Consider the following 23,004-nt stretch of genomic DNA (forward strand, 5'->3'; position numbering starts at 1 on the left):
ATCAGTCGACGTCGACAGTCCTTGGGATATGACTGTGATTTCGTAGTAGGGTGCTAACTGTAGCTAGCCCGTTAGCGGATCACCAGGGGGGAGTGTTAGGAGAACGTTAGCCGAAAGAGAGGAGGGCGAGTGCCGACGCTTTCTCCCGATACACCCGTGCTTTCCGTCAGTCTCACCATTTCTGAAAAGATGACGCCGATAGTGTTCCCGTTTTCCGGCAAAAGAAGCTGACTCAACTTAAGCTAGGCGGCTAGCTAGCGTGTTACCTAACTTGTGAATTTCCTAACTTAGCGTGTGTTTCTTTGTGTGTGTGTCTGTGCGTGTGTGTCTGTGTGAGTGTGTACTTGGTCCGGAGCAACGGTCGCGGTTCGTCCGTTAGCTCGGAAGTCGTTAGCTGCTACATTAGCTGTCACGCTAGCATAACAACCCCTCGCCGGGAGCTGTGTGCCAAGTCGGAACAGTTGAGAGTATTGCGCTAGCTCGGCGAGGCTAGTCGGCAGGTGTTGGCAACATGAAGGAGGCTGAGGCGGACACGCTGGGGTTCGTTCCTCAAAAAGACATCGTCTACAACAAACTTCTGCCGTACGCGGACAGACTCGACGCGGAATCCAACTTGATTCTGAGCAAAATCAAAGGGAACTTGAGCCGAGCGGTTCTGCTGAGAGAGATATGGCCCGGGGTGCTGTTCTGGACGAGGAAACTTTCCACGTAAGTAGCGCTAATCTCTGTCGTGCTAGCATGACGATAGCATCTTTATTTTTTTTGTTGTATCATCCCCCGAGTCATACAAACATCTCTCTGTGTGTCTCATGTTCTATGTTGAGCAACGCTGAAGCTTGAAACTCAGGTTGGTGAATGACTGGCTCTGATCGCATCAGTCGGTGGTGAAAGCATGTGTTGCTCCGCAGTTTATTGTGTTGTTGTGAGTCTACAAACAGCCCAGTGTGTCCGATTCGGGACGGTGGCAGTTTCGTAACAGACTGTTAACCACACGACCTGACCCAGGCAGCACAGCGGCAGCAGGTCATTGACATTGCTGCTCTCCTCGTGGTCTGGCCAGCTGACAACTCTCCACGGATCTCTGCAGAGAAAAACAAACACGTTCCAATCTGTTACGCACGAAGAGTTGTTTCAGAGGATTCCCATTCACGTCCAGCTCCTGATATGCACTGTTACAAAGTTGACTGACAATCAGATGAACCAAGTCTTACCCAACACAAGTCCCAGCATTACATTTCACCTCTTTTATGTTCCTGCAAGAGTTATTCAGTCACATGCCACCTGTAGAAATCCTGTCAAATTGACACAGGGATATGACAGAGTGATGTTTCATTTTGTTGTACTCTGTTGCCGGCCTGTCATTAATCCGTTTCAGTCCCCAATGCTGGCACACTGGCCTGTCCAAGAGTGAGTCATTGCCGGCTCAGAGAGATGGAAAGTTTATTGTGGGGGTGACCCAGATTCTGTTCGCTGGTAATTTGACATTTGAACAGCAATACAGACCTTTTATAATGGGCAATTTTTAAGGTCCCAATTAAGCTTTTAGAGCTTTACTCGTGTAAAATAAACGAGCCTGTGCTGCCACTCTGTATTGTTCAATGTCAGTGTAAGTTATAATATTCCTTTTCTTTTGAACGGGAAAATATAAGCACCTCGAGTTTGCGTTGACCATGCGGCTCGCAGGTGCTCTCACTGTTTACTATACCTGTCTAAGCTGGACCAATGATCCCTAAATCTGTATTTGTTATTTAGGTACATGAGGCTGTACGGACGGAAGTTCAGCAAAGAAGACCATGTATTGTTTATCAAGTTGCTCTACGAGCTAGTGACGATCCCCGGACTGGAGATCAGCATGATGCAGGGCCTTGCTCGGCTTCTTATCAACCTCCTCAAGTAAGAATGGGCCCCATCTGTTTAAACCAACACCTTATACACATGTAACTTCTTCATACTTAAAATTTCACAGCTAAATATATTATTTAGTGAGCATTGTTTCCTCAAGATTCACGGTACTTGGTTTTACAACAAATGCTGAAAATCCACCACATACTATATGTTCAGTTCTGCATCTTTTACACTGTTAAGTTGTATGAACCATGATCTTTATGTAAATTCAATTTCAACTAACAGGAAAAGGGAGCTGCTTTCAAGGGAGGACCTTGAGCTGCCATGGAGACCACTGTACGAGCTCCACGACCGGATTCTTTTCTCTAAAACAGAGCATCTGGGCCTCAACTGGTTCCCCAAGTATGCCATTGTTTGTTGTTGTTGCTGTTTTCTATTATTATATGTTTTCAATTTACTTAAAATAGAAATTAGGAAAGACTTTTGATACTTTCAGGAATGATTGTGTTTTCTCTACGTTTAAATTGTAGAAATTCGCAGATCTTTGTGGTATATCAAATAACATTTAGGAGCCACATTTGGAAATGTAGATGTTTTCATTTATTTTTCCTATGTTTACCCCCTTCAGTAGCCATCTAGGTCTTATTAAATATGTTCACATCTTAATTTTTTGCCCCTGCAATTCAACTTCTATATAGATAGGGAAATTAATTACAGAGGAAATATACTGTAGTAACCAGACCAAACATTTTGGTATTGCTGTACTTAAAACATATTTAAATTTGCTATTGATCAATGGATCAATACTTTGTTGTGCTCACTATATTGACCTGTACATTGCTGAGCTTTTCCCAATTGTCCAGATCAAGTGTAACACACAAAGGCCCTTCCATTTGAACCTGGATTAGCTGTCTTTTACATTTAAAAATTATAACTTGTTTGACTTTACTTTGATGAACTCTTAACAGAATATGTCAGTCACATTTATATATCAAGGTTAAACAATTTTCAAGTCAGTTCTTATACGTTACTCTTCAGGGTTTCTATAGAATGAATGAAATCTGATCACTTTGGCAAAAGTGGGCAGGTGGTTGGAGAAGTGGAATGTGTTTTTTGCCACACACCCTTCAAAACTGTGGTTTTAGAAGGTACAATGTTTGCTGTGACCTTTACACTTAGCAGAGGTTTCAGTTGGTTCAGTCTTTTCAACACCCTTGGATATTCCCTACGATGGTCTTAGCAAGCAGTGCGAGGTGCTCTAATATGGTGCTATGGGAACATTGTATGTTCATCACAAAAACGCCTGGTTAGCACATCTTGTTTATATTTCAGCTGATGAATACAAGCTGCTTTGGCTGATTGATGACTCGTTTCTGTCAGAGAATCACCACAATGCACACCAAAGTCTGACAACTTAATTAATTGTATAAGTTGATGCATCATATGTTTGATTTTTTGGGTGATTGGCACTTTATCACATGCTGAATGTGTTCTTTATGCCTTTGTCTCCTTTCACATTCAGTTCCCCACGGCCTCGTTCATCCTCTAAACACATAATTCTAAAATTGGTTCAGAGGTGGTAAGGACAATACTTCTCTTTGTGTTTTTACTTTGAATTCATCGTTTGAGGCACTTTCTTTTTCTTTTTACATTGCATGTGAAAAAAAAAAACTGGACACCCCATACGCAGCTTGTGACCGAAGAAAAAAATGGAGACTGAAGCAATGTTAACATTTCACTCATACTGGAGACTGTCGCACTGCAGCTAACAGAGTTTCTACCCTTCTCCTACCCCCCATATAAAATATGAGCAAGTGGTAATACACACAGTGTAGTTTCTTTCATATTTTTCAGGGGTATTCTAATCTTTCATGGTGTATTTCCCTGTATTTCAGCTATAGTGGATTACATGGCGGCAATATAGGAAAATAAATCATGACGACCATGATGATACAGTTCATGATATTTATAAAACATTATGTAACATTCATTACTCCACAAGCTTAGCAGTGGTATTAGCATTTACATTAATTATCTCTCAACTATAATCTGTTTGGCTCATGTTCAGGGGAATGTTTGCTATTCGTATTCCTCCTCTTTTGCTCGAGCTGATGTTAAATACCCCTGCACCGCTACACAGCGTTTTCAGGAGTCACAGAGGAGGGCTGTCTCCTGTCACGTTTCCTCCCCTCCCGGAATGTGTTTAGGTGAATGTGAGGGTTCACTTTAATGCAGATACAAAGGTTATAGAGTGTTGTCTGGGGTTCCTTCTTCCCGAGTCCCTGAGCAGTTTTTTAAGGGACACTCGGGTTTGACGAGCTCTTGTTGTTGTTGCTAGATTTCGCTGTGCATGAGTTTGACCCTGGTCTGTGGCCTGCGTGTTGTGGGCTTCCTGTTGAAACATCGGAGTAAAACTGTACATTTATATGTATGTTGTTATATTTAGCTGCATATTGGCTTGCAGAGTGTTGCCCATGATTCATACATTGTTGGAGTGTTAAATGTGGAGTGTGTTGGCTACAAAAAGACTTGAATGATGTGGAGCGATACAACCAGTTGTTGAGTGGGATTGGCAGGGCATTTCCAACCAGGCATGGCTTGAGTTTGCATGTGAGCAGAGAGGTGGGATTGTGAGTCAGAGCTCAAAAGCTGTGGTTATATTGGTCTCAAGCTTTATGTCACCATAGTCCTGCGTTTGCAGTCTGTATGTGTTGTGAAACATTTCAGGTTAGACATTTTATCATAAGAAGTAAACCCGAACCCACCACTGTCATAGCTGTGGTTCAGTTTTAAATGGAACGTTATTGGAGGAATAATTAGACAATCTAGTAATGTTATATAAATCTGTATATTAGCATGAGGTCATCCAGGAAGGTCAACCACTACGGACATCAGTCACCATTATAAGAAAACAGATTATAAGCTGTTAAAAAAGTTTTATTACAATGTCCTCACTACATTAACGTTTGCTTGTCCACTGTTTACCAGTCAGGTGTGTAAAGAAGTTTTTGTGTGCATGCAATCAAAGTCAAGTTGCATTGGTGTGAGGGCTGTTTAACTGTCACTCTAACATCAGTATATATCCACTGTTTGGACACTTTCATGACATTGTTTTTCTTTTCTTTTCTTCCAGCTCTGTGGAAAATGTGTTGAAAACACTTGTGAAAAGCTCCCGTCAGTAAGTACATCTTCAAATTTATTGTCTCTGAAACCCTCGCAATGTCTTATCTTTACATTTATGCTTAGAATTAGATGTATAGAAGTCAGACATTTCATTTACTGTATATTATAAATATCGCCTCTGCTAACTTTATTTACTGACATGAAGAAGTATTCATGGAAAATCACAGTCGCATAAAGCTAAACGGACATGAAGAAAAAACGTTTGTTTAAATGTTGGATGCTGTAGTGGTTGAACAAGCCTAGTGTTATGCTTTATCATTCCAATGCTCCGCTGTCACCAGCAGGTCCCTGATTCTGCTCACCCTTGTGGTGCATGCAGATATATTTGGCTAGCACTCAGACTCGTCCCCTCTCTTTTTACTTAGGCAGATAATCCTATTATCTCATCTAATTCTGTCTTATGCGAGAGTTTCCTGTTACGGCAAGAAGGGAGAGTGATTTGTTGATCAGCAACGAGGCAGGAGGCGAAATAACAGTTTTATCAAGGCCTCCAGTGGATGTAGAATTGCTGAGGAGGCTAGGTGACCTGATATAACCTGCAGGGTTTACCCAAGCACGTAATGAACCGTGAAAATCCTCCCCTGGGAACATGAGCATAGTGGAACCACAGGATTTACCCAAACAGCCAAAAATTTGCCTGGTTATAGACTTATAATCTCCTGTCTTTGGAACATTTCACCCAGCATTTAATTTTCAGAAGCTGCTGGTTCATCTGTATTTCAGTTGTCTGTCTTGAAGAATGGACACTGTTGGTCTAAAGCCATCATTCAAGGTCTTAACACCTATTTACGTTACATGAACGAAACTTCGTTTTTTCTTAAAGTCTCACAGTGAGTGTTGTCACTAGTCTCGAACATCTGAGTGTGTTCTGAGGTGTGAGAATTTGATTTGTATGTGACTTAAGAGGCTTGTCCATTTTCTTAGCACTCTCTAAGCTGCTCTGCTGGTTGAGATGCCTCAGGTGTCCATATATATCCATTCATAAGCTGGTGAATGATATTAATAGCCCTCTTTCCTTACATTGGTTAAATAAAAAAAAAATTAAAAATTTAAATTCCCTCTCTTTGTTCATGCAGATACTTTCCGGAGTCTGCCACTCAGGAGATGCTAGATGAATGGAGACCACTCCTCTGTCCGTTTGATGTCACCATGCAAAGAGCGATCAGCCTCTTTGAGCTCTTCCTACCCACGACCTTGCCGCCAGAGCAGCATGACAAGGGGTTCAAGTAAGAAACTTTTCATCCCCTCTTACGTCTGATTTTGATCCAAGCCAGTACTCCAGTCTGGCAGTATATCAAATATGTCATTAATGAGGAGAGCTAAATGTGTCCGTCATATATAAAAGGGTCCTGACGCAAACCAGTCCCTAACACACATTGATTTCTTTACTGAATCCCAGTACTTTTACCAATTCAAAATCATCATTCAGTTTTTTGGATTACCACAATTGTCTGGCTTTCATGTTTTCTCACACCATTACACCACAGTATAGATATGTGGCGAGTGAAGGCCCTTAACACTGCCAGAGCCTCTGTTAAATGTCACATCTTACCTAATGCTTCAGAAGTGTCGCTGATTGTTGACCAAACACATACTTTCATAGCCACTCTTGTTTTTTTTAAAACATAAACTTAGATCAAATCAAATAATTATTACTAATTATGTTTTTGTATTAAACAGGTGTACTTAACCCCAGTGAACATTGTTGATGATAAAAAAAAAAAGATGTCTGAATTGAAACATGTATTTATTTAGTAAGCTTGTCATTAGCTTTTCTAACCATATCATTCGTCGACAGGTTGTGGTTTGATGAAATGATCAGTTTATGGGTTTCTGTGCAAAATCTCCCAAGCTGGGAAGTGGTGAGTAGGTCCAAAAATGTTTGTTCATATTTCGAAGTACACTTCACTGTGCTGTGCTCACTGTGTGACATGTTGTCCTACTTCTTTGCAGCATCTGGTCAGTCTGTTTGCCCGCTTGGCTTATGACAACATTGGCTACATTGATTGGGACCCTTATATCCCCAAGGTTTGTTGCCCTCCTTTTACTGAACCCACTCCCTCTCCAGTATTAATGACACAATTTCATACTTGCTTGTTTTGAGGTTTGTGGCACATGCTCTCCACAAACCTCATGTAGGGCTTAACCTTCATGATTTCGGCCCTTGGTGTGTATTTCATGATGATTGCTGCCTGTCAGAGAAACAAACTATCATGTTTCCTTGTTTAACTTGCTCAGGGTCAGTAATGCGGAAAGTGACTTGCATCATGTTTGTGACTGTTTAGGTCTTTGCTCTTTGACAACACCAGTATGTGTTACAGATCAACATAAATAGGATCTTCTACCTGTTGAGCAATTACATGTCATGTGCTTGTGAACTGTTTAAAAATAATCTTCTATTAAGACATTGAATATAACTTTCCCCCTTTTCTTTTAGATTTTCACAAGAATTTTGAGGAGTTTGAATCTCCCTGTGGGAACCAGTCAGATGATGGTTTCACGTTATGTCACTAATGCCTACGACATCGGCCACGTGGTGCTTTGGGTCTCATCCCTCCTAGTTAGTTCATTTTTTCATTCGACAAGTTTTTAAATAATTTCATAAAACTTTGTAAAGTTTGTCTAAGTAAAATCTGTTGTGTCATTTTCAGGGAGGACCCAGCAAGCAGACCCAAGCACAGCTCAGTGGCCTTTTCAACAGTATAACATCCTTCTTCCACCCATCAAACCATGGTCGCTGGTTGGTGAGTCACTTTCTACTTCAGATGGGTGACTGCTGAAATGAAAAGACATAAGCAGTGATTTTCTTTCGTATATAAATATTTAAAAATATAAACAGTGTAGAATAAACATTTTGAGTGTGAGGAACATGAGAATTATCATCAACAGCTAAAATAAAAAAAGGGAGAGCCCAGTACATCATTCACCAAGCTTGTTCTAACTATAATTCCAGCATCATGTTAAAGTGGCTTATCAGTACACATGGCAGCAGCATTTAACAATGACCGAGGGCGTAGTGACTTCCTGGAAGCTTCCTGTATCTTGTTGGCTGTCTGGGTTAACATCAGTATGTAGTACAAAAGTGGCATGTGAGTGAGGAGGCTGTGACACTAAAAAGGTCACTGGGAACCAAGCCACATGCCTTTCTGTTATGCGGAACCTCCTGTACTAGATTTGTAATACCACAGGCAACAACCTCACCGCATGCACAAACCTTTATTTTTGGCACGGGGGTCGGAATTGTGTGTATTCTCGGCTGTTGCTTCAAAACACGTGAGATGATCATCCTCCAGTTTTTGTTACATGTAAGCAATGTTTTGCAATCGACTGAGAGTAAATAATGAAACAGTGGTTGTCCCAATGTACTGTGGGTAAACAACAAGGCTCATGCCATATTCTTGATAAGCAAAAATTAAATGAAGACAAGTGGAGTATTCTTACTTTAGTTACATTATGTAGGCATTTATACATCTTAATCACAATAAAACCTATAAGTTGTAGTTTTCACAGCATTTTGTGATATCAACATACAATATTACCAACTGCTTGATTACACATGCCCTGAGCCTTGTGCCATGTAAAAGGGAATATGAATGGAATATTCTATAAGCAAATCATGTAAACAGCATAAACAAAATGTCTTATTCAGAATAAGGTCAATAGTCAGATTATTGGTGCCCATATTAATACGTGCATATTAATGTGTGTCTCCACATATTTGCAATACGACAACCTCCATTTGTCCAGACTAAATGGACGCACACTGTACACCTATCTGTCACCCCTTTTTCATGTATCTGTCTCTCTGTCCCTCTGCCCTCATGTACAGATGAAGCTTATGAGGCTTCTCCAGCGTCTCCCGGCCAGCGTAGTACGGCGGCTGCACAGAGAGCGCTACAGAAAGCCCTCGTGGTTGACACCGATACCAGAGAGCCACAAGCTCACAGAGGAGGATATCACAAACTTTGTGGAGAGCATGATGCAGCCGGTTCTGCTGGCCATGTTCAGCAAGACGGGCAGCCTAGATGCAGCCCAGGCCCTGCAAAACCTGGCTCTAATGAGGCCTGAGCTAGTTATTCCTCCTGTGCTGGAGAGGTATGTCTGCACTGAAGCTTCTTCAAAGTTCTGCTTTTAAAGAATCTGGAGCTTGGTCGCTAGTTTTCTGCTTTAGTTGAGAGAAGCACATTTTGAAGTTAAGACAAATGGCTGATTGTTCCCTGTGTCTGCTATAGAACATACCCAGCCCTGGAGACTCTAACAGAACCCCACCAGCTGACGGCCACTCTGAGCTGCATGATTGGTGTGGCACGGAGCCTGGTGTCAGGTGGGCAGCGCTTTCCTGAGGGGCCCACTCACATGCTGCCCCTGCTCATGAGGGCTCTGCCTGGCGTCGACCCAAATGATTTCAGCAAGTGCATGGTGCGCTCCACTCTTCGATCCCCACTGTATTTTTGGTGACGATATAATGGTTACAATTTGTGCATCAGACATTAACATTATTCATATCCCTACAGATCACGTTCCAGTTTATTGCTACATTTGTGACTCTTGTGCCTTTGGTGGACTGTTCATCTGCCCTTCATGAAAGAACCGACTTAACAGAGGTGATCAGCTGCTATTTTTCTCCTTTTCTCATAATTAGCTTGGTATTTGAGTTTGCATATAACTTCACACTTTCTTTCTCATGATTTTCAGGTGGAAAGAGAGATGTGCTCGGCCTCAGCTGAGTTTGAAGACTTTGTGCTTCTGTTCATGGACAGGTATGTGGAGTTCTGATGAAAAACTCTGCCTACATCAAGAGACACTTCACTCATCTGCAGCAGTTGCGTTCAGTAACGCAGTTGTGAACCCAATGACGGGGATTAAAGTTCTCAGTCACTATGAATCAATTTAATTCCAGAGAGGCCATGTTTGAGATCAGTGTACACGTTGGACTGAGGGGAGGAGGTGTAAAGGGGCAAGAGTATGTGTGCCCAGCAGCTGTATGAAACTATAGTGTACATGTAGGCTAAGGGCACGTAGCTACATTCTGTCTTCTCAGATGCTGCCATCTTTATACATAAAAGCTTATAGGAAGATACTGCAAAGCTTTCCATAAGTGCTGGCTGCCGGTTAAACATCAGAGTGCTATCATCGCGACTAAATCATAATACTTAAGTGTGTTGTGTTTTTTCCACTGACTGGCTCCATATCCTTTTGGAAATCCCTGTGACATAACAGTGTAAAAATGCAGCCACTCTAAAAAGGCGCCATGGCGTCGGTCTTTTCTAAACACAAAGATCAGGCAGTGTGTTCATGCAGTTGTATATTAGCAATTGGGACATTCTCGTGGGCTCAACCATATCGGTAGGTCTGTCAGAGAGTTCTGTGTGAGTGTTCAAGGACTGGGATAACTAATACATCGCAATTAACATTGTGAACTAATGCAAAATGCACAGAAATGTATTCAGCTTCTAATCAACGCCCATGAGCCCAAGCAGACAAGATGAGAACATTTCCTTCGCATCCTGTGGTTTTCACACTTAAAATTCATGATCAACGGGTACTTACTCAATGTCTGTAATCTGTATGACTCAAAATAACAAACGCAATGAAAACTCTGTTTTGTTAAAGAGTCAGTAGACAGCAAAAGTGTCACTCGGTGGAGCTGTTTTTAGAAAACATGGATATAAGTTGTTCTTGACTTCAAATTGTTTTTCCACTTTAGTTATAGATGTGCTGAAGTACATAGTTGGGAAATGAATGGATTTGAGAACTTGTTACAGCATTCAGATGTTTCTCTATTTGATATTTTAATTAAAGAAAATCTTTATATCTTGTTTTTGGTAACTTGTTTTTTGTATCTGTACAGATGTTTTGCCCTGATCGACAGCAGCACTCTGGAACAAACTCGAGAGGAAACAGAAACGGAGAAAATGACTCACTTGGAGAGTCTGGTAGAACTCGGCCTGTCCTCCACCTTTAGTACCATCCTCACTCAGTGTTCTTTGGACATATTCAAGGTTAAGATTTAGCTTCACGCCCTTATCTCATTTCACATGTTCATTCTCTCAATCATACGTCTATGTTTACACATTTGTCACATTATTTTAACAGGTGGCTCTGGTTAAAGTGTTCAACTTTGCAACCACCAACATCTTTGAGACCCGTGTAGCTGGGAGAATGGTGGCTGACATGTGCAGAGCTGCTTCAAAGGTCAGTCTTGTCCACTCAGACTTTTCATCTAGACCCCAAGCATCAACGACTTATAATGTATTTGTTTACTCTCTTCATCCTCGCTGTGTTTCTGTCTTCAGTGTCACCCTGCAGAGTCTCTTAAGATGTTTGTGCCACACTGCTGCAATGCCATAAACCAAATCGCTGTCAGTAAGTGATCGACGCACAAGAATAAGCATTTCTATAAGAGGAGGTTTTTCGAATGGAGGACTTCTGTTTTCGTCTGTGATATTTTTTTCATTTGCCTGACGGAAATTTTTACGTATTACAGACGAGGAAGTGTTAAATGAGGAGGAGCTTGACAAGGAGCTGTTGTGGAATCTCCAGCTTCTGTCTGAGGTGATATAGACTACCCATGATTAACTAACCCTAACTTTTACGTTTCTATAATTGCCAATACCTCCCATCTAGAGTTGGATTGTATTGTATTGTATTGTATTGTCTTGTACTGTATTGAAACAATATGTCTTCCCCTTCTTGCCTTATGCCATATAGGTGTCCCGTGTTGACGGTGACAAGATCCTGCCCTATCGGTCTGAGCTGGTCCAGATTTTGCAGTTGACACTGCACCTCAAGTGTAAGCAGGGCTACATTCTGGCCTGCAACCTGCTTCACCACATTCTTCGATCTACTGTCCTCATCTACCCCACCGAGTACTGCAGCATGCCAGGAGGCTTTCACCAACCAACTAAGGACTACCTCCCCATCAAGGTGCAAATATTGAATGATTGATTATTTAATTGTAGTGAAGTTTAAGTACGAAAGAAACTACGTGACTTCCTTGATAATGAGAACTCAGTTCTGGTTTCCTTGGTTTCCAGCTGTAGTGCAGGCCCCTGGAAATCTATTATGGGTAACGTCGGCCTTTAAGTGCTCTGTAATTGATGTTGTATGCGTATATTTATATCTTTTCAATTAAACGATGTAGTGTATGGCTAGCCACTTTAGAACTCATTGCCTCTCTTTCAGCCAGTAGACCCCCTAATAGACTGGTGTCAATAGAAATCCAGTTTTGAAAAGAATGATTAATCTGAAATTTCAGATATTCCGTTCATATTGGGTATATGTCCAAATACAAATGTGACCTGAACCAGACACACATTTATAGTGGATATCCTCTGTCAAGATGTGTCATTTAAGCCAATTTGTTTCTGCAAAACGAAATAATCTTATTAAAGGTTTTTCCATTGTTTTTATCCCATGTAGGACTGGGGTCGGCCTGGGGACCTCTGGAAATTGGACATCCGATGGCACGTGCCCAGTGTTGAGGAGACATCTTTTGCGTTTTATATACTGGACCTGATCCTCCAGCCGGAACTTCAGCGCCTTCAGAGATTTGCACAGGGAGAACAGGACATGAGCAGGTAAAGAGGACCAACTGACTGCTGCTCTGAGTTTTTTCAGAAATATGATTTTTGATTCTCAATGATGCCACGAGCTATATACTTTATGTATGCTCTGAAATGAATTTTTTCTGTATATTTCATAGTTGTTTGTTTTGTGATTTTTCAGAGATGATGTCCTACAAAGTCTGACCATTATTCAGCACTGCATGCTGGGTGCTGGAACTCTGATGGCTCCACTGAAAGGAGAACCCATCCCTGAACTGTGAGCAGCTGCATTCACATTAACACACTATGTCCTGACCAGATAAAGGTAGTGAGGGTTAATATAAGTTAGTTAATGTGACCGTTAGAGACAATACTCAGTGGTTATGCTGAGTTTTATGGAGAGAGAGACCAAATGTGAATTTCACATTTAATAATAAAGTATACGCCGTTGAAACACCCACATAGCGTGAACTCCAATGGATTTGAACTAAAACAAGAAAACAGATTTCTCACTTTTAATTAATGTAAATGTATTATCATTGCTTTTTATGTCCACAACATTTGATTTCAGGCATAAATTTAGATGTTCAGTAGTAAAACTGATTTCGAACCTGCTTTGTCTCTCCAGTGTCCACAGCATGGTGAATCTAGATGAGACCGTCCTCTACACAGGAATTGAGTATGGTACGTATATTGCGGTGGGATGATAAACGTTTGTCTCACTATAGATCTGAGAAATGATTGAGTTTTTTGTTGTATAATCTTACACTGTAATATTATCTCCACCTGCAGATGCATCCAGAGAGAACTACAGAGATGCTATCTGTAGTGTAATGAGAAAACTGCTGAGTAAGTGTTGGCTCATTTAGACACCGTCTGAGTCTTGCGATATCTATTAAACAACTTTAACTCCCCATCGCTTCTTTCAGAATACATCCTGGAGCACTCTGAGGATGACACCAAGTCACTTTTCTCCATCATCAAGGTGGGCAAGCAGTAAACTAATTACCTGTATACTTCTAATCGACCTATTTGTTTGTGTTGAATATAATGCAACATAATATCAGGATTCAGAATATTTAGTAGAAAAACTGTTACTGTTTACCACAAGTTTAATCCGCATTTGCTGATTTATACCAGTGTATTACAAATCTTTTAAGCAAAACCTACACTCGCATGATACTGGCTATTTGGAAAGCCACAGTAGAGATGTGTATACGTTCTGTGTTGTGGGAACTTGTGCAGTCACAGTCTATAACTGATTTTAATGGACTCACATCTGGTTTCTTGAATCACTCAAGTCTTAGACTTATCCAATTGCCATTAGATGATGTATAGATCCTATCACCTAAAATTATTAAGTGTTACTGTCTGTCACCTTTCAGATTATCAGCGACCTGTTGCACTTCAAAGGTTCTCACAAACACGAGTTTGACTCCCGCTGGAAGAGCTTCAACCTTGTGAAGAAATCAATGGAAAACAGAGTGAGAAATCTGTCATTTTATTGTACTGTTGTTATATTTGGATTTTTTCAGAGGGATTCAGAAACCTTTCAGTGTCTCCTTCAAGGCTCAGATAATGCACATCAATGATGCTGATGTTACAACTTATGTTTAAACTGACCGACAACAGAAAGTGTAATGCTTTTTGTATTTGCAGCTTCACGGCAGAAAGCAGCACATCAGAGCTCTGCTTATAGACAGAGTCATGCTCCAGCATGAGGTAAGTCTTAAATAGATACGTTATATTGTTGGATATCAATTTATTTCACTGTTTTAACTCTGTATTTTTTGTTTCAGCTGAGAAAGCTGACTGTGGAAGGATGTCAGTACAGGAGCATCCACCAGGATCTGATGAGAGATCTGTTGAGGCTTTCCACAAGCACCTACAGTCAAGTGAGTTCTTCAGGACATCTGTCTACATCTTATCACGGCATTGTCAGTGTGTCTACCCTATTTAATTATTCATTTGCTATCTGTGCATTTTTTAACATATAATCCCAGATCAGTTGTGCAACATTATAGATTAAAACGACTATTTGACTTTCACCTGAACAAAGATGTTTTATTCGCTTCCAGGTTCGCAGCAGAGCTCAGAACGTCTTGTTCACTGCTCTCGGAACCTATAACTTCTGCTGCAGAGATCAAATCCCCCACGTCCTTGAGTTTCTCAATCCGGACAACAGCAGTGTAACACAGCAACAGTTCAAAGTATGACAGTACCCTCACTCTGTTCCATTAAAAACCCTCAAATAAGGATTCACGTTTTCATATTAAGGAATTTACATTTCTAATTTTCTCATATTTCCTTTGTTTGTCTCCAGGGTGCCTTGTACTGTCTTCTGGGGAATCACAGCGGGGTGTGCCTGGGCAACCTGCACGACTGGGAATGCATTACGCTGACGTGGCCCGCCATCGTGCGCTCTGGCCTTAGCACGGCCATGTCTCTGGAGAAGCCCTCCATTGTTCGGCTCTTTGATGACCTTGCAGACAAAATCCATCGGCAGTATGAGACCATCGGCATGGACTTCTCTGTGAGAATAACACAAAACACACAAAAATATACAAATTGATCATACAATCAAAGACAATAGTGATATCTGCCTTTTTATGATGTGATATACGATATCTCAATCTCAATTATAGCTCAATAATTAATCATATAGGTGTTGCATTAATTTCATAATAGCACTTCATCTCTCTCTGCTGTAAGATTTTTGTGAGTATTGTGGGAAAGGTTTGGCTGACACTAACACCGCAAACCTCACAAATACAAATTGTTTCTTTAAAGGACACATTTATTAAAAATATGTCAATGATAAAAAACATAATCCCAATTTATAATAAACAATAATACATCATAGTGTTAACAAAAATACAGCCTATAAATTAGTTTATAAATGTTTACTGGGTAATGCCCAGTGCTTATTGTCTTTTCAGTTAAGTTATTTGTTTGAAAACCACATCAGTTTGTACAGTGACTTGGTGGAGGAGCCCTGAACATCAGTTCTGATATGTATATTTAATCGTTCCCATTGCTTTAGATACCTGCTGAAAGCTGTGTTGTGGCCAAACAAATTATGATCACTGGAAATCCTCTTCCTGAGGACCCCGTCCCTTCAGAGGAAGAAATGGCCGAGGGTGTAAAGAGGCAGGAACTCAAGAACTCTGAGTCTGTTGAGTAAGTTCAAACCAGCAACAAAGCAACGACTCATCACCTCACCAAAGACCAAAAGATCACTTGAATACTAATTCATCCTTTTGAACAACTACTTTGAAGGCTTTACCTGAAATTACGTAACATTTAGTCTCTCGTTAATATTATTTTTCAACATTATGAATAAAACACTTCAAAATGTTGACAGAGCCAAGTCAAGATTATGTGTTTACTCTGCATACAAGCGTAATGTGAGCAAGATAAATACTCCTACTCTTGATATTTGATGCCAATAAAGCATCAACAATAGAATTGGTGGCATATAAATGTTACAAAAAATATGAAATAATAATCTTACCTTCTTTTGAAGGAAATACAAACAACTCATTGGTGATCTGCTGGACTGCCTCAGCAACAAAAACAGCAACATGTAAGTTAGTTATGTGTTTTCATCAAATGACGTTTATCCATATATATTGATATTATCATCTGTAACACCTGCTCTTTGTTTATTGTTACAGGCCTTGGAAGTTTGAACACATTTCAATTGGCTTCTTGTCATTACTGCTGAGAGACGACCAGCAACTCCCACCACCTGCCGTTATGTTCTTTGTCAAAAGCCTCAACCATGACTCCCTCTACGTCCGCAAGGTCTGTCATTCACAATTTAAGATGCATGCAGTAGTAGTGCTATGAAACACTATAACGGTGCTATCAAACTGTGTCAGGATGCCTTCCAGGCTTTCCTGTTGACATTTCGCTTGAAATGTCCTATTTTCTCCATTAGGTGGCAATATCAGCCGTAGCAGGGATCATGAAACAAATAAAGAGACCCCACAAGAAGGTCCCTGTCAGCCCCACTGAGCTTTGTAAGCATCATAACTTTGTTTTCTCTTGTGTGTATGTGAATAAACGTGAGCGTTTGTGTCTCATTTTTAATTCTAGATCTAAAAAGTCTTGCTTTCTCTCTGCTAGGTGGAGTGAAGGAGCTCTGTGATAAAGTGGCAGGAGACCGTGCAGACAACCAGTGGCTCCAGTATAACAGCAGCAGTCTGCCACGCACACAGAAGGACTGGGATCAGACTGTGTTTGTGGAAAAGACTCACTGGGGATACCACTCCTGGCCAAGGTCCTCATTTAAATAACACCTGTATTTCTCATCCATTACTTAATTTTTTTACTTAAATATCTTTCATAGCCTAGATATATCCATGATTTGCCTTAAAATATTGTTTTTATTTACCATTGGTTCATTGTTGTTCTCTAGAAAATTAATGATGTATGCACCGATGAAGGACCAACCCAAACAGAATCTGTCCAGAGATGAAATGACAGAGGTTTGTGCATTAATATCATATTAACCGCCTAGAAAAAAATGTTGTCCACCTTCAGTAATCGAAAATAATGTTAACCATAGATGGTAAAAAACGTTTTCATGTCCTTTTTAACAGAGGGAGCAGATCATCTTTGACCATTTCTCCGACCCAGTATTCATCAACCAGTTTATTGAGTTTCTGTCCCTTGAGGACCGTAAGGGCAAGGACAAGTTCAGCCCTCGCAGGTTCTGTTTGTTCAAGGTGAGATTTCCCCACAAAACTCATGTGTAACTACAAACACTAAAGTCAGCCAAATAAAATAAAAAATCGTCCCTTCTCCTGCCCTTCCAGGGATTGTTCCGCAACTTCAACGATGCCTTTCTGCCAGTGCTGAAGCCACACATGGAGCGCCTGGTGGCAGACACCCACGAGAGCAAACAGCGTTGTGTTGCGGAGATCATCTCTGGGCTGATCAGAGGCTGCAAGCACTGGAGCTACACAAAGGTATGAATTCGAAACTCTCCTGTTGGAAGATGATGAAGAATGTCCTTCTAGACCCGCAATCCTCGATAAGTACAGACAAACCAGGACCCACAATTCTGCTGTGTTTACAGGTGGAGAATCTTTGGGAGGTGTTGTGTCCACTTCTCCGTATCGCCCTCACAAACATCACGATAGAAACCTACGCTGACTGGGGAACCTGCATCGCCACAGCCTGTGTAAGCCTCATTTCCATCTTATATTCATCTAGTTTTTTCCTTCCATTTTCCTTGACATGTCTCCATCATGCTTTCTTCAATTTTGACTCTTGTGGCTTTTACAGGAGAGCAGAGACCCACGCAAGCTTTACTGGCTGTTTGAACTGCTAATGGAGTCTCCAGTGAATGGCGAGGGCGGCTCCTTTGTGGATGCCTGGTGAGTAGAAAGGATGCTGCATGAAGCAGATTTTGAGGCGACTGACTTACTCTGATGATTTTCCGTCCTTTTCCCTTCCAGCCGTCTGTACGTGCTGCAGGGAGGCCTGGCTCAGCAGGAGTGGCGTGTTCCGGAGCTCCTTCACAGGTTGTTGCAATACCTGGAGCCCAAACTCACACAGGTCTACAAGAATGTACGAGAGCGAATCGGCAGGTGAGTTATTGCCCTTTACACCCCAAACGAACTCGTATGCATCATTTGATATCATTAGCTTTATACAATGATTTCTGTGGTTTTTGTTTCTCAACTTATGCTCTCTTGTTTGGCCTCCTTCCAGCGTGCTCACGTACATCTTCATGATTGATGTGAACTTGCCGCACACCCAGCCGACCACGTCTCCGCGCATCTCTGACTTCACCGAGCGCATTTTGTTGCAGCTGAAGCCTCTAAACGAGGGCGACGAGGAGATCCAGAACCACGTGATGGAGGAGAACGATGTGGGGGTGCAGGATGAGAGGACGCAAGCCATCAAGCTTCTTAAGACAGGTGGGTGGAGAACCTGTCAATGTTTACTCAACTGTCACAAATAATGCTAGTTAGAATTGGGAATTTATTTTAAGCAGGACATGATTAAAAACAAGATGAAACTAAAATACACCTGTCTTCAAACTTCTGCAGTGCTGAAGTGGATGATTGCGAGTGCTGGTCGCTCCTTCTCCACTGCTGTGCCAGAGCAGCTGCGGCTGCTTCCCCTGCTTTTCAAGGTGAAACACTCATTCCATCACTCATTCATAGCAACTAGTTTTGTCACTACCCGCTTTAAATTGTTTCCTCTTGATGTGTACTCAACAATGACGCTAGCCCACACATTCACCCATCTGCTTCCTCTGCTCCAGATTGCTCCAGTTGAGAATGATGACAGCTACGATGAGCTGAAGAGGGACGCAAAGACCTGCCTGTCCCTGATGTCTCAGGGACTCCTCTACCCGGACCAGATCCCCATGGTCCTCAGTGCTCTGCAGGAGGTGAGTCATCTGGCCACTGGGGCTGCTATTCCACTTCTCACCTGTATCACACGAGTGGGCACAACCTCATCTTTCAACCCTTGAGATCATAAGAAAAAAGATGGGAGATCAAAAAGAGTGTGACTTGCTCACGATTTATTCTTAAATTATTCAGTGACATTAAATATTGTGTCATTATCTACTGTAAGTTTTGTGTCTTACATTTTAATTCCCAGGGAAAATTGTATGAGTACTGTAGAGAATTCCTATTATGCTACATCTTATTTTGGACTACTGGTAGCAATATGATAACAAATGTAATATCTCATTAAAATAAAGACACATATCCAAGATTGTATGGAAGGTTGTTCAAGAACTGATCTGAGCAGAAGCTGTGGATTGATGACATATGCAGAGAAGGCTTTCAATAGGCTTCATGTTCACAAACTCAGATTTTGACATTATTATCACATAAATGCTCATCCTGGCCTTGTTGTGTTCCTTTGGTCATATTCCTGCTCAGTGTCTGTTATTCATGTGGGTATGTCTGTTGTTCTGTTGCAGATTGCTGGCAGCAGCTCCTGGCACGCTCGCTACACGGTGCTCACATACCTCCAGATCATGGTCTTTTACAACCTGTTCACCTTCATGACCGACCAGAAAGCAGTAAACGACGTGCGGTCGCTCGTGATCCAACTGCTGGAGGACGAGCAGCTTGAGGTAAACTGCAAGCTTTCATTCACAGCTGCTCAATGTTAAAAATCACGAGAAATGTTGACGCTAGGAGAGGAAACATTCGATCGGTCTGGCACAAACGGTAACTGTTACACAGTTGGAGACATGAACAAACACGTGGCCGTCTGATTATATAATAATCATCAAGCTATGGCCCAGTGCTTGTTTATGCTAGCAGGCACTCTCACTGTCTTTCAGCTTCACTGTAGTGATTCAGCACTCTCCTCCTGGCTCTACACTCATCCCCACCCCTCCAGTCCTCTAGCTGTTGCTATGGAAACCACAGGCTGCAGTAATCTGTTGCTATGGAGATAACGTTCAGATTGAAAGAGGATGAGAGGGAGAGGGGATGGAGTGGAGACAAAGGAGAAGTGGGGGATGGATGGAATGGCCATTTTTTGTTTGGCCTCTTAAATTAACCTAAGCCTGGTTTATAGGCTATATGGCACTTATTATTATTATGACTTTATTAGGACAAATACACCAAAACAGATCTTATACATGCACTAATCCCTTTCTTCTATTATCTCACTGAGTAAGCTTGATCACACAAAACAGAGCTTGACTCATGAGGAATGTGGTTTCTTCAAGAAAAAAAGGCTGTAACCTATGGGCACGAGTGGTCGTATTAATATTTTCGAGGCCTTTCCACTGGAGAATGTTTCTCAAAGATCTGGATAAAACAGAGAATAGAACCATGAAATGTGGTACAAACCATCTTAGCTCACACTTTTTTAAACAAATGAATGGATTCAGTGAACGGGAACGCTGGAGTGCTTTCATTTTGAAACAGGTAAAGGAAGTGTTCCAACCATTTATGTTTGTGACATTAATTCAACAGATAGACATAATGATTATAGATCTTTTTTCTGTCTACTTTGCTGTGAACCGCGAGCAATGTTTATCTGTTGAATATGTCACAAACATATGTGTATAATTCCTGTACCCGTTTCAAAATATAAGCCCTCCAGTGTTTCTTTTGACTGAATCCATTCATTTGTTTTGAACAAGTCTTTGATTGTTATCGCAAGACCTGAAGATGCACAGGTTCATACAGTCGTGTCCTGCCATTTAGACGGCTTTGATTTGAGGAAATGCAGCAGTTATACCAGCAGCTCCACTGCAGAACCACAGTGGACAAGTTGCCAGGGTGAACAACAGAAAACCACCAGACAACCGTTCAGCGGCGCAACCGTAGCTAGTGTGTCCCGAGCGTTAAGGGCAATCGATGAGTTGGTTACCTCTGGTCCAAACCATCACGTTTTTGATGACTCTTTAACAACCCTATCCCTAACTTGAAGTTTTCATCACGTTGCACTTACCTTCCAAGTTTAAGGGAAGTACAATGTATGATAAGATACAATTCAAATATTCATTTAAGTCCTCGAGCCATATTCCAATTCATTTTAGCTAGTGTTTGCCTTAGCTTTTCAGTTACTTTTCCTTTAATTTATTACATAATAAAGCCACGCACTGTGAACTTCAACTTCCCCATCTCATTCACCTGCCTTTGTTTCCCAGGTGAGAGAATTGGCCGCCACTACACTCAGTGGCTTCCTTCAGTGCAATTTCCTCTCCATGGACGCCCCCATGCAGGCACATTTTGAGGCCCTCTGCAAGACTTCCCTACCCAAGAAGAGGAAGAGGGAGCTCAGCTCTATAGTGGACACTATACCCTCTGCCGGTAAAGAACTCATTCATTTAGAATTTATTACCCAATATTATGCGATGATGCTTTCACTATGCTGTTGTCTCATTTTAGTTTGATCCCTCCTGTTGTATTTGTGTAGACCTGGTGCGGCGCCACGCTGGTGTTCTCGGGTTGAGTGCGTGTATTCTGTCCAGCCCGTACGATGTGCCCACCTGGATGCCGCAGCTCTTGATGGACCTCAGCGCTCACCTCAATGACACACAACCCATTGAAGTATGCCCAGTCACCTATTAATCACCTTGCATTGTTGCTGTTTGCCTCATTTTCAGCTGGTTCGCTCTTATCGTGTTTTCCCCGAATGAGAAATTAACGTGTGTTTTTGGTTCCGCAGATGACTGTGAAGAAAACTCTGTCAAACTTCCGACGGACTCACCATGACAACTGGCAGCAGCATAAGCAGCAGTTCACAGACGACCAGCTGCTCGTTCTGACTGACCTGCTGGTCTCGCCCTGTTACTACGCCTGAAACCCGGTAAAGCGTAGACGCGTGACGCCGTTCTCCAGAAAGACATTTCACCGATCGTGTTCACCAGCACACCCACAAGATATTAAACCTGAATCGTCACTGAAGACCATCGAATGACACTGCTCGTCCCAGAGAGGATAGGAGACAACTCCTGGAGCCACCTCTCTACAGTTCTGTTTGCCTGTGTCCCACTTGTGTCAGCGTGGGACGACTGACTGTACAGACTCAAGCCTGCATGGGGACCACGGCTCCAGTTCCTGACTGAAGACAAAGACAGTGGCACACGAGTCGACTGAGTTGTGGCACACAGAATGATTGATGAGATGTGTATTTATGTATTTAGCTCCTTTACATTTCTACTATACTTAATATTTAAGGATCAATCATTGCAGGGATGAGTGACCTGCAGTTTGTAACATTACTGTACAGCATTTCCCCCCCCCCCCCCCCCCCTTTTTCTTGGTTTGTTTGTGTGCATGTGCACGGATGTATATGCGTGTGGGCGTGTTTATGGGATGCTTGAAGACACCTGCTGGTGTCCCACACATTTCTCAGGATCTTGTCCCAAGAATCAACTCTGAGCCAACACGATGTCCAGTGTAGGACACACTCTTTACGATCGTTCAATAGTGAAGCGTTTGTTGCCAGCTCCAGAGAACTGACTATTGAAGAATGGTCTCTATAGGTGAGACTTGAACCTGCAACACACAATGTTTGTGTGGCTGTTTGATCTATATATGATTATATGCATCATGTATGTATATATCATTGTATAGCAAATATGCACAAACATATTTATTTATTTATTTGACCTTCTCTTTCTTTGAAGTGCTAACTTTTTCGTGGGAATGATTTCTGAGATCAAGTAGATCGCGGAACTTCAAGAGTCTGTTGTCATCTACTCGTGCAAAGGAAGGGAGAGGGCTAACTCCCCGCTGCTGTGCTGTGTGACACGTTTGCTGTGAGGACCTGAGCACAGTTTGATTAGCGTTTCATGTATCTCGGTGCAAGAATATAACCAAACTGCCTGTCCATAATTGGGACCTCTTCCCTCTTATCCTTTTCCGTTTTCTTTTTCTAAAACCCAGCGAAACAAAAGTTTTGGTTTGCTTATGTTTTCCCCTGA

At 41.8% G+C, this 23,004-nt stretch overlaps 1 protein-coding gene across 2 annotated transcripts; it reads left to right on the top strand.

The window, feature by feature from the left end:
• On the top strand, nt 1-22,316 carry psme4a (proteasome activator subunit 4a). Of its 2 annotated transcripts, XM_061086907.1 has the most exons (47): nt 1-708; nt 1,753-1,893; nt 2,131-2,247; nt 3,368-3,424; nt 4,979-5,023; nt 6,105-6,254; nt 6,827-6,890; nt 6,982-7,056; nt 7,466-7,588; nt 7,680-7,772; nt 8,858-9,123; nt 9,261-9,447; nt 9,543-9,632; nt 9,724-9,788; nt 10,880-11,030; nt 11,125-11,223; nt 11,325-11,394; nt 11,516-11,583; nt 11,740-11,955; nt 12,451-12,608; nt 12,757-12,852; nt 13,204-13,259; nt 13,368-13,424; nt 13,505-13,560; nt 13,961-14,059; nt 14,235-14,297; nt 14,375-14,470; nt 14,654-14,785; nt 14,899-15,108; nt 15,619-15,755; nt 16,102-16,161; nt 16,253-16,382; nt 16,519-16,600; nt 16,707-16,860; nt 16,999-17,068; nt 17,183-17,308; nt 17,399-17,551; nt 17,662-17,766; nt 17,871-17,962; nt 18,044-18,175; nt 18,300-18,508; nt 18,641-18,726; nt 18,859-18,987; nt 19,531-19,686; nt 21,223-21,385; nt 21,492-21,625; nt 21,744-22,316. In XM_061086907.1, the coding sequence occupies exons 1-47, from the start codon at nt 512-514 to the stop codon at nt 21,876-21,878; spliced, it is 5,550 nt and encodes a 1,849-aa protein (XP_060942890.1). In that variant the 5' UTR covers nt 1-511; the 3' UTR covers nt 21,879-22,316. The 2 variants fall into 2 exon arrangements, with proteins under 2 accessions (XP_060942890.1, XP_060942891.1); XM_061086908.1 differs by lacking the exon at nt 3,368-3,424.
• The last annotated feature ends 688 nt before the right edge of the window (nt 22,317-23,004 follow it).

The sequence above is a fragment of the Limanda limanda genome, chromosome 15, assembly GCF_963576545.1.
Source record: "Limanda limanda chromosome 15, fLimLim1.1, whole genome shotgun sequence".
NCBI classification, from domain to species: domain Eukaryota; kingdom Metazoa; phylum Chordata; class Actinopteri; order Pleuronectiformes; family Pleuronectidae; genus Limanda; species Limanda limanda.

Excerpts from the sequence above, each read along its gene's own strand:
- psme4a (XM_061086907.1), top strand. The coding sequence starts at position 512 with ATGAAGGAGGCTGAGGCGGACACGCTGGGGTTCGTTCCTCAAAAAGAC. Across the intron at positions 14,471-14,653 it reads CCACAAGCACCTACAGTCAA|GTTCGCAGCAGAGCTCAGAA; the intron begins GTGAGTTCTTCA and ends ATTCGCTTCCAG. Across the intron at positions 16,601-16,706 it reads TGTCAGCCCCACTGAGCTTT|GTGGAGTGAAGGAGCTCTGT; the intron begins GTAAGCATCATA and ends TCTCTCTGCTAG.